The 12447-nt window shown below is 40.3% G+C and overlaps 1 protein-coding gene across 1 annotated transcript; it reads left to right on the forward strand.

Annotated features, from left to right (window-relative positions):
- Positions 1-5: 5 nt before the first annotated feature.
- Positions 6-8563, forward strand: LOC309691126 (immunoglobulin superfamily member 2-like). Its single transcript, XM_082508683.1, has 11 exons — positions 6-237; positions 872-1246; positions 1364-1780; positions 1907-2314; positions 3269-3634; positions 4452-4817; positions 5654-6025; positions 6126-6509; positions 6630-7043; positions 7525-7917; positions 8013-8563. Exons 1-11 carry the CDS (start codon positions 171-173, stop codon positions 8210-8212), a joined length of 3762 nt encoding a protein of 1253 aa, XP_082364809.1. The 5' UTR covers positions 6-170; the 3' UTR covers positions 8213-8563.
- The last annotated feature ends 3884 nt before the right edge of the window (positions 8564-12447 follow it).

Genomic DNA, 12447 nt, shown 5'->3' on the forward strand with positions numbered 1-12447 from the left:
ATTATGTTCCCATTTACGGCGTGAAAGGTTTCAAAGAGGTTCGTAACGTACCTGAAGCGCAGGCAAATCAAGGCATGAAAAGGCACAGAGAGATCACACAGTACACATTAACCAAGGGCTTGATCGCAGCCGAGGACGTACAGTGTTGAGCCTGAAGTTGAAGGCACACGATGAGTTTCGTGCTCTCTCTTTGGAGGGCGGGTGTGATTCTCTGCTTGGGTCAACTTTTATATTGTGGTAAGTAGTACAGTGAATTCCTGTAGTTCCATAATATTAATTTTAATGTCTCAGATAAACCCAAGATGTTGTTTGTGTTGTCTGTAAATGTTTTTTTCACATTTTATGAAATTATATTTAGCAGAAACCTCAGAGTAAACTCACTGATTGATAAATGTTAATTCTTTTTTGGTCTCCATAGTTTAATATCAGTTTAGTTGCTACAGAAAATTAGCTCCTCCAAATTATTTTCACTTTTCACGAATCACTTTTATGACAAAGTAGTAATGTTTGCTTTCTGTGGGGAAAAATATATATTACTGCATGAAATAAATAAAGCCAATCGAGCCAACAGCACACACCGTTACAGGTGATATCTGACAAAACTTGCAAACATTTTCTTTTAATCATAAATGTCATACAAACATATTTCCACAGGGAATTAAGACCTCAAAAAATAAAAAATGTCAAAATCTTTCTGAAAACATTGTGTGCACCTGTATATCAATGGATGTTCTATGCACAATTCATGCAGTGTGCCATAACCTACAGTATATGTTAGATACTTATAAATATACTTGTAAATACATGAGTGACACTTCAAAGTTTCAGGATTCAGATGACTTCATTTGTGTTTTGTCTCTGCTTTACTCAGGAGAGGCCAGAGTGAAAACTGAAGCACAAGCTGGGCCTCTGTATCGTGTGTTAGGCTCTCCCCTCTACATCACCTGCAGTGTGAGTGGCTTCAGAAATGAAAACACTGACAAACATTTTGAATTCCGTATGACGAAGCCTTCAAACCCAGACTTTGAGATCCAAATCATCAGTTCACATGAAGATACTTTTGGATATTCTTCTCACCTAACCCGTGTGAGAAAAAATGAAATTACTTTGAAACGTCTCTCACCAAACTCAGTCCACTTCGAGATAAAAAGCCTGCAGAAAACTGATGAAGGGGAATATGAATGTACTGCAGTCAACTTAGAAGGTGCTTATGATGGAGAGTATTCTGCTAAGACAGTCGTTAAAGGTAATCAATCACCATCCTGATTTTCAGTCATAACGCTTGAATGTGTCTTCATGTAGGTATGGTACCGATGATGTCAGAGCATTCATGACTTTTGATTTCTCTGATGTGGTTTCATAGTGATTGAAGACTCCCTGAGTGTCTCATCATCTGCTTCCACACCACTGAGCTTAAACGAGGGTGAAGCTCTGACTTTAACATGCCTGGCCTCTAGCAGCACCAGCCAGCACACCCATCTGTCTGTTGCCTGGTATCTCCATAAAGATGGACAGGAGGACGCTCAGCCTATCATTTCTCTGAATAGAGATTTTACACTGAGCCCAGGCCAGGGGTTTGAAAGGCGTTACCAAGCAGGTCTCATACGCTTAGATAAATGGGGAGAGGCCTCGTACAGCCTAAAGATGGCTGAGGTTGAGCCATCAGACCAAGGTAGGATCTACTGCCAGGCTCAGGAGTGGATCCAAGATCCTGATGGCTCCTGGTACATCATCATACAGAAGAATGCAGAAGAAATGACCCTGACAGTTAAAGCCACAGGTTGGAATTTTACTCAGTCGTGCTATATTTATAACACATCTTGATATTGGTCAGCACATTAATGTTTACTTATCCTATAGACACCTGTGTGAATGTCTCACTGTTTTCATTTTTTGTCTTGAGTAGAGGTGGTGGAGCCATCGTCTCCGTCTCTGGCAGTGGAAATCTCAGCACAGCCGGCAGCGCTGCAGGAGGGGCAGGAGCTGATGCTGTCCTGTAATATAAACACACAGGACGTGGAGAAAAGATTCTTCTCTGTAGCATGGCTCAAGGGAAGTGTGGAGCTGGCCCGCATTGGTCCCACAGGCGTTCTCACTGTGGCACCGGAGTACAGTGTTCGACAGAAAAATGGAGAGCTCAGAGCCGCCCGAACTGGGAACAGAAATTACCGTCTCATCTTAAAGCCTGTGAGAACTGAGGATCAGGGAGAGTATATCTGTACAGTCTGGCCTCAAGAGAGAGGCCAAGATGATACTTTTATTGAGGGAGAACCCAAAGACTCCAGCCCACAGCGGGTCAGCGTCTCAGCCACAGGTGTGTCAAAGTGAACACATATACACTCAGTTATTCAGGGGTTTAAGTCACTGTACCTTTACATTGTTTGTCTGCTCCCAAAGAGAGGAGTGAAGAAGTTGTGACAAACACTGCAGTCAAAATATCCACTTCAGCTGTTGTTATAAGTAGCTTCATTGACTACATCCACTGGTCCTACTAAAATTCACTGGACACGGGCACACACAGAGGTTGTGGCACAGTGTGAAGCACTATTAAAATTATTACTTATTAACTCAGTTATCACACTCCAAAACCCACTACACTCAATTCCATCACCTCACCAGGTCCGACCTAACACCCGACCACTTCCAGTGAATACACCGGCTGCTACCAGGAAACCTTAAATATAGCAGCAGGACCAGGGTTAAAATCACTAACACAATATCTAAAACAAATTTTTTTAAATAGGAACCATTTAAAAACTCCAGTGGATAATAATTGGCACATGACTGGAATTCGAAACAGAAGCAAGGAATAATTAGAATCACGCATAGCATTAACACATCATACACGACTGCATTGCTACAAATATGCTCAATAATTAAACATGTAAATCCCCACAGCTACAGGTTAAGGTTCTGAGGAAGGGCTTTAACATAAATTTGCATCAATAAAATAACAAAATGGGTCAAGAGGTACTTCACTAACACACTGTTTTGTTTTGTTTTAAGTTTATGACATAGCTCTAAAAGAAACATCCAGCCCCAGGTTAGTAATTAATCGGCTAAAGTGACTCATCTAGCTGATAGTACATTTACTGCACAAAGATAAGGCCGGTATTTAATCAACCCCGTTCACTGAACAAGACAAAGGCCTACCACACCTGGTGCACAGCCTTTTGTTACCTCAGCACCAGGAACCTGTAAGTTCCCATACACTAGGTTAATTTTATCGAACGTTATTAACTCTTTCTGTTGCCTCATCTCCTCACAGAAAACAGGCTGTCAATCAAAATGCAGCAGGCAGGAAATGTCACCGAAGGGGGCGGGCTGCATCTCTCCTGTAAAGTGGATGGGGTTCAAGGTCAACTGTCTGTCACCTGGCAACTCAAATCAGCACGAATGGCCTCGTTCACCGAGATCATCAGTATAAGTCAGGAGGGTGTTACAGAGATAGCAGAGGAGTTCATGAGTCGCAAAGTGAGGGTGATGCGTCCAGCTACTCACAACTTCACCTTAGAGCTTGATGAGGTCACACTGTCTGATTCAGGAGTGTACCGGTGTGCTGTGTCTGAGCGCAAACCTAACAGCAAGACTCACAACCAGGCACAAACTACCACTGTGACAGTGACTTCTATAGGTAAGATGTGTCTGTGTGTTTGTGTAGTACAAACTATGTAAAATATGATATTACCTTCATTGTAACAGGTGTTTCTATCATAAATTCTAACACTTCTTTGTTAAACTACACTTCAAATATTACAGAATGAATAACAAAGTAAACATATGGATTTTGGTCAGTTTGAGTAATTAGCTGTTTACTTGCAGATATATTCATTAAACACTTTAATCCGTAGTGACATATTACAAGAAAATGGCATAAAAACATCCGAAACATACTGTACTGATATTGAGAGTCTTAATGTAATCCTTTGGGAACTCTTCTTTTGTTTACTGAACAACATTAAATCAAACGTTACATTTCCCCACAGGAAATCTAGATGGAATACATCTGCAAAGCAAAATCATGTTGTTTAGTGGATTTACTCTTTGCATTGTCATGAGTCAAAATTTTAGGTTTCCACATCTCAACACTCAACAATCAGATTGCACAGTTATTAACAAAAAGCAAAAGTTGTTTTGTTTTGTGTGTTTCTTAGCTGAATTGTGAGTGCGACTTTCAGAAAACAAAACTGTCTTCAGAATGTTTGACTGAATATTATTTGTTGTAGCATTTCAGCCCCAGGGTTTGTCATAGTGAACACACACACTCAGTTATTCAGGGTTTATTTCACTTTCCTTTTTACATTGTTGATTTGAATCTGTTGGTATTAAGGCTTAAACAAAGTGTTAGGTTGCATATTTTTGTTTCTGTTTTTTTTTTTTACTGTTAGGGAAATTATTTTGTCTTCTCAAACACAGCAGTACTATCTGTCTGTTGCCTCATCTCCTCACAGAAAACAGGCTGACAGTCAAAATGCAGCAGGCTGTAAATGTGGCCGAAGGGGGCGGGCTGCATCTCTCCTGTAAAGTGGATGGGGTTCAAGGTCAGCTCTCTGTCACCTGGCAACACAAATCAACACCAACGGCCTCGTTCACCGACATCATCAGTATAAATGAGGAGGGTGTTACAGAGATAGCAGAGGAGTTCATGAGTCGCAAAGTGAAGGTGATGCGTCCATCTACTGACAACTTCACCCTAGCGCTTGATGAGGTCACACTGTCTGATTCAGGAGTGTACCAGTGTGCTGTGTCTGAGCGCAAACCTAATGGCAACACTCACAACCAGACACAAACTACCACTGTGACAGTGATTTCTATAGGTAAGATGTGTCTGTGTGTTTGTGTAGTACAAACTATTCAAGACATATGATATTACTTTCATTGTAACAGGTGTTTGTTCTTATTGAGTGGTGTGATTTGTTGAGCTTTTCTAAAACCACTTTGGGAAGGTTTAACTTTCTGTGAAGTATGATTTGTTGGCTCTGTCAAAACAGGTTTGATGATGCTAATGTTTTCATTGCATCTTGATGATGGACAGAATTACAAATGAGTATATCACAGGGGCAGCTCAGGATTAGCTGTTTCTTTGGACATATAAGTTATAGAGGCAACGGTGAGCAGCATATGTGAAAAGGAGGGTAGTGGTTATAATAGGCAAACAATGCTGAATATCAGACTAATAGGCAGGATGGTAAAAGGAATTATTTTAATTTCTTTGCATTTTCATAACTATATGACAGGAGACATTAACACTCAGCGGGTAGGTTACACATTAACAAACCACATGCACAAATTGGTTTTTTTGCCAAGCCAGGCTTTCAGGCAAAAAAAGCTATCCTTAGAATGTTTGTGTTTGACTGAATATTTTGTTTTAGGGCAAATGTGGTTTAGGTTTCGCTTACAGTTTTTAAAAATGACACGTAGCTGCATAAATATATGGCTAAAGCTGGCTAATGCATGCATTTATAAGCTTGAGACATAGATGTCATGACACATATTGGATGAAAGTCATTTTTGTGTATTCAAGCTAACCTTTTCTTTTTTAAAAGATGAAATGATGCATGATTTTTTTTTTTCTTTAACACTAATGATTGCTTGATCACCAGCTTCTCCTTTCTTACTTGCTGTCACTGACCATTTTGGATTTTTGTGTCAGACACGCTGATGGGAGTGTCTCTAATCAGTCGCAAGACTCGGGTGATTGTTGGAGAAAAATTGGAGTTGATGTGCCGGGTCAAAGGTCCACACATGCCGGTAACAGTGACTTGGAGCGTGCAACGTGAGGCTAAAACACCAGACACCATCCTGACACTTTCCCCTGATGGCACCATCAGTTGGTCTGCAGATCAGAACCACTACCAGCTACGAGTAGAAAGCAGAAAAACTGAAGTCATGTACTATCTGCTGGTCATTGGTACCAGCCACAGAGAAGGAGGAAGCTACCAGTGTAATGTGTCTGTCTTACTGAAGAATGTGCACAAGGAGTTGAAAGCATCCAATCAGCTTTCTGTGATAGTAAACAACCCAGGTACTGCCAGCTGCAGCCATTTTGGGGCATCATTAAATAGAAAGAGTCATTTTTTTCCTGTTTCCTCAGAAAATAATGAAAATGTTGTCTCCTTTTCTAGTAAGCAGGCTTGATGTGTCACCTATTCCTGCGTTGACAAGAACTATAAGCACTGACATAACAATAACATGCTCCATTGTCACAAAAACGTCTGAATCATCACTCTATTCGATCACCTGGCTGCATGAGGAAAATGCAGGAAATAAGACCATTGTAAGCTTGGACCGGAATTCCATAGTAACGGAATCCCAGGTGGACCTGCGTCAGCGAATCAGCATGAGGCGCAGCAAAGGACCCACTTTTGAACTGATTATTCGACAAGCTCGAATCTCAGATAAAGGTTTATATACATGCAAAGTGGGCGAGTGGCTTCAAGATCCTCGTGGTGAATGGTATCTGCTCTCAACAGTGTCCAAAAGCACAGTGCTAACAATTACTGAGCCTGGTGAATACATTTATTTTTCATTACTTTATTACTTCACATGCCATATACAATAAGCACAAAAATAAATGAAACATGCCATTTAGAAATATATAACTTCATCTTCTTATTTCTATTTTCTAGCCCCCAACCTTCGTTTAGATAAGAAAGAGCAGCAGCTGACTGCCAAAGAAGGAGAGGAAGTCAAGCTCAACTGTAGCATCACCTCAGGAGCTTCTGGTTCTTCGGTTTTCTATCGAGTCATTTGGCATTATGCTGCACACAGTTCTTCTTTGAAGAAAGCCTCCCTGGTGGAGCTTGATCACACCGGCCTGGTGAGTTACCCAGAGAACAAAGACATCAGAGGCCTGCAGGAGCGGCTACGCCTGTCCAGACCCACTCAGAAAAGCTTTTACCTAAGTATTCAGAAAGCCCATGAAGAGGATAGTGGAACCTACTGGTGCCAAGTGGATCAATACCAGCTGGATAATGAAGCTCACTGGCAGCTGAAGGCCTCAGACAGTGGTGGTGCTATCAAACTCAGTGTAAAAGTAACAGGTATGATCACAGTTTTAGAAGTGTTCTGTTGGAATGTTAATGTTCTTAATGTTGTAGCTTATGTTTGCATGGATGTTTTTCTCCTCCTCTTTCCTGATTTTTCCTGATTTTTTTTTCCTTCATTAGCCCTATAAGTCTTTAACACCCAAGGTAACATTACTAACGCATTCTAATCTCTTTATTTGTAATGAGAGATTATATCGAAAGAAGAGTTCAGATCAAGGAGCACGAGTATGTTTAAGAGCCTAGAGACAGCTGACATTAGTAAATCATTGGTGATTTGATCAGAACTGTGTCTATACTGTGAAGTATCTAAAAGTTAGAATTAAATATTTGGTAAGGTGAGAATACATTTATAAAACAACTGGAGAAAAACATTTTGAAAGGGTTTACATCAAGTTTCTCAAGAAATGGAATTATCAGGTCTTATCAGGTCTGATACCTTGTTAAACAAAAGTTTTATCCTTGTGCGTATTCACAGAAAACAATCTCTCTATTCCAAAGGAGGAAGCAGAGATGAATACAAGCAGAAACCAGGATTTGACTATCCCCTGTAACATCAACAAACAATCCAGCAATGAATCCAAGTTCCAGGTCACATGGTTTTGGCAGAAAGAAATAGAAACGAAACAGCGCCCCATATTCACAGTCTACAGAAACTCGACTCTACAGGACAGGTTTGGGGAGAATGTTCGCCTGAGATACGACCACCCTGACCCCAGCCAATTCAGCCTCACGTTCTTGAATCCTGGTCCTGAAAATAGTGGCCTGTATTTCTGTGAGGTAGAGGAGTGGCTGCCTTCTCTGTCTCGTGGGTGGAGAAAAGTTGCAGTGGAAAAGTCAGGGCATTTCAATGTCAGTGTTCTCACAGAAGGTAGGCATGTCTTGACACACTTCCCTTAACACGTCATTTTTCTCAGTAAATATCAAAAGATGTGGAAATACCTTTCTTTGTCTTCTTCTTTGCAGGTGATGCTAATGCCGATTCTGAATGTAGCACAAGGACTTATATAATAATAGCTATTGTAATTCTCATCGTCTTAGTTTTAGTCCTATTGCTACTCGTAGTCACAATGTGCAGAAGTAAAGGCTCACTGGGAAACAAGTCAGGGCCATCTCTCTGGGGTGAATCAGTGCCTATGAACACCAGTCGAAGTGGAGATGACTGAACAGCAGAAACTTTTTTTTGTTTTTTTTAAACGTACACATGCAAAAGTTTTCAGTTGGACTCCACCTAGTTTTAGACAAGTGGTCCACCACACTTGTTTCAGAACTCGAGGGGACTGATCTTTCCAAGCTGTTGCACCCAGACTGTTGAATGCACTTCCTTTGTACAGCGTTTGGACTCGGTGGAGACCTTCAAAAAGCAGCTAAAGACATTTTTATTTCGAAAATCTTTTAATTAGACCAGGGCTTGTATGATGTATTTATGACTGTATTGTGTTTTTGATACCTCTCTTGTGAAGCACTTTGCGACATCTGTCTGTAAAATATGCTACATAAATAAACTTTTACATTTACTTTACTGTTCTTTTACTTTCTGCCTTTACAAGTGTCCACTTTATTTGAAATAAACAAACAAAAATCATCTATACAGGCAGCTTACATTTGTGGATCTGTGCAAAGTTGACAGCATAAAATTTGCTTGAAAACCCCACGTGGGCGTGCGACATCATCTGTGAGTACCAGGTGAGTGGTGCACACGTATTCAAGGTTTTGTGAGCGAGGAGAGGTGTTACGTGTAGTTTCTGACATTTGTATGCACAGAAAGGGTTTTTATAGAGAAAATTATCCATTTGTGAGCAGAACTTAACTTGTGCGTGAATGATGAGTATTTATTTAGGTTTTCATGTACTCATTTGTAAAACAGTTTAACATGTGGTCAGATTGCTTTGTATTTGTGTGTGGATTGGAGCACACGACTGTGAGTCCTCTAAAATTACATACAAATCACTGTACATTGGTGTAAATCTTAGTCCTGTCAGCCTTGGATGTAATCAGGGCCATCCTCACACACATGAGGAGGTGCTCATTGATGAATTGAGAACTATATCTAGTTTTGATTATGTTAACTGTGAAGAAAACTGCCTCGCTTTTGTGTGGAGCCAAATATAGTTGAAATGCACAGGGGCACTAAAAGTGGAAGGGTCATCTCACACAATCTGCTCTTTCAGGTCCACATCATCTTCAAGATTAACAAAGTGCATCAGGAGAGCCCCAGCATTTACTCATTGGTCTATTTTCACTCTACTTTTCTACTGGCAGAGCACCATTTGTTCCTTATTTTTTCTTTCCTTTCTTCGTGTCACCTGTATCTTTTTTTAACATTACTCATTGCAGTCATCTGTATTTCTCCTTTCTTCTTTTTACATCACTTCTGTCTACTGTCTTTTCATGTGTACCTTACTCATTCTGTCTGCACTGTAGAGTCAGTGTTTACCACCTGGAATGCACTGAGTTGATTGGCTGACTGGTATCACGTGGGATGGCTTAACTCGCATCAAGTTGGTCTGTGCATTTCTTCAGCCACCGAACCTAGACCATAACCTTCTGTTTTGGCTGTAGGTCTGTATAGGATAGCAGTCTGCCTGTTGGTGACCTCTGGCCAATAACAGTCCATGAAATAGCTCTACCGGTTTACTTTCAGTACAAATACGAATACTTTTGAAGAATAAAATCAGCACTTTGATAAACTAACATACCAAAATAAAATGTGTTGCTCTGCAAATACTCAGACTGCAATGCACTGTATATATATTCTCATATATTTTTGTATAAGTACTAGTGAGATTCTGAGTGTCTGCTGTTATTTGCCTTGGTTGTATGGTTGCTGCACTGGCACAAAACTGTATAAATCCAATCAAAATTTTAATGCTTTTCCTCCATCTGTCTCACACTCTCCTTCTTTCTCTCCTCCTCTTTCCTGACTCAATTTTTTTCCCTTCATCAGCTCTATAAATCTTTAACACGCAACCTGTGTAAGAAAATGGAATAGAAACTACTTTTTGCTTTTGAGGGAACAGCCATAGACATCAGATTACTCTCATATGGAGGGAGGCTCATGTGTGGTGATTGTGTACAAGTTGAGGTAAAACTTGCAGTGTTTCTCTGAAAGATGTGAGAGACTGAAAGAACACTCAGGAACTTTATGGCAGACTGTAGTTCTCTCAGCCCCGGAGAGATGATATTGTGCTGCCTTTGGTCTTGGGTTTTATCATCCTTTCACAGCCTGGTGGACTGGGCTCCTTGGTACAGCTACCCTTGAAAATTTTGTCTAATTTCACTCCCTTGTGTTTCCATGGCAATGCTTGTCAGTGCAAACAAAGAAACACTGAATTTGGGAGGCAATGCCTGTAACTATGCAGTAAAGGCTAGCAGAGGCAAAATCGCATCCACAGCAGCAGCCATTTGACCTCCGTCTTCATGTTATTTGTCTTTAATATGCCAATGTTTGAGTTTTTAATAAACAGTCAGTTCATACATCTACAGTACAATCCCTCTCTTTTCTCAACTTGTACTTTTTGCCTGCATGTAACTGAACACATTGAGCTGGTTATCGTTATTGCTGTCAGACTCATTCCAGACCTAATTTGACATCAGCTTGATGTACCGGCCTTCATCTGCCATGAAAGTTGATTTATGACAATTGTGCAGCCATTTTTCTATTACAACTTTTCTAAATACAGGAACAGCACTGCTGTGAACTTAAAACACACAAATGCTGTAGTGAAATCAGTGATTTAATAGCAGTAGGCATCCAGTGTCTGGCAAGAACACTTACAAAAACCAGTCTCTGTTCATACTCGTTTACATGACAAACTGGCAGTTGTACACTCAACAGTTATACTCTACAGTATCTGGTTTATCAGCATACCTGAATGGCACGGTGACACAATGTATTTTATTTTCACTTTTACTTCTGTTGATCCTGTGACCTCTCTAGCAACACCATGGGGACATTTTTGGTAAAATGTCTCCACAACAGATTTACTCACGTGAACCAGGCTCCCAGTAGTTGGATAAGATTTGGCGTTCATATGAAATAATTTCTGTCCTGTAAAACACACACACATGCTAAAAAGCACAAATGAGCCAGATAAATGATCATTTCTTTTTTTAAACAATAATACACAGAAAACTCCAACAATCAGAACACTCTCCTTGAGCCAGCACTTGGCAACGATAGTCCATATAAACAGTCCAGATAAACAGTGGGGGAGGGGGCTGAGTATGGAAAAGGCATCTGACAAAAAAGGTTTTGCCAAATCAAACATGTGGATCATCAAAATGAGATTTCCATACCAGATTGGTTGGAGCCCTGATTAAGGAATTTAAATGTGGGGGATATGGCTGGTATAGAGATAGAGACCTGGCTAATATAATTAAGAGAAGGGAGGAAGCTAATCTGTGTGCAGAAGATCGGGTGGCAGGGAAGCAAAACCAGGTACAGTGAAGAGGGATTCAAAGTGTTCTACCATAGTGCAGATAGGAAAACAAATAGGGTAGGGTATTCTTGAAGGAAGAGTGTACTCATGGTGTTGTGGAGGTTAAGAGTATCAGACAGGATCATGAGTATGAAGCTAGAAAGTGAATGGGGGATTTGCATTTATGCCATGCTACCAGATTGGATGGCTGTCTTACCTGTGACAAAGACAGCTGTACCAATAAGGTGATGTCTTCACTCGCACATCCTCCTCCCAAGTAAACAGAAATGATGATCCGCTCTCAGCCTTTCTCATATGTAAGGCACAACTCGTGTTTCTAATTAGCTAACAAGCTATGTGCTGTTCCACAAAGGGGCTGGCACAAAAGTAATATTAAAACTCATCACTTCGCTAGAAAATTGTGTATATAATATCAAAAGTAAAAATAATCAATCTGAAGAAAAACATTCCTCCAAAGCAGGGGGGGGTTAAGCTTTAGCTTTCAGCTATTGTTAAAACTGATCAATTTTATTCAACTCAATTGAAGTATCTCAATTTAATTATGACATGTTCAGTAACATCATGATGAATTACAAAGCAGCACTAACAAAAGTAATGGAATGAGAATGCTGAAAACAAACAAACAGTTGTTGATTTGCCGTCCTTAGATTAAGTTCTCTCCTCATGTAACAGTAACAGAAATGATGCATTTACAGGTAAGAATGCAGCAAGGAAAGATTAGATAGTAATCTGTAGGATGATTTTGAAAAAGGAAGCACATGAAGGTAGCTTCAATGATTAAATGGTGGGAAATGAAGAAGCAAGAATGTTGCACAGAGTACAGGGAGGAGTTGAAACACGCTCTGGGTTGCAGGAAAAAGTTATCAGATAACTGGGAGAGCACAAATGAAGTGCTGAGGGAAACTGCCAAGAAGGAAAGAGGACGAGGAGATTTGGTGGTGCAATAAGGAAGTACAGGA

Source organism: Aulonocara stuartgranti, assembly GCF_965226115.1.
Source record: "Aulonocara stuartgranti genome assembly, chromosome: 16".
In the NCBI taxonomy this organism is placed as follows: Eukaryota; Metazoa; Chordata; class Actinopteri; order Cichliformes; family Cichlidae; genus Aulonocara; species Aulonocara stuartgranti.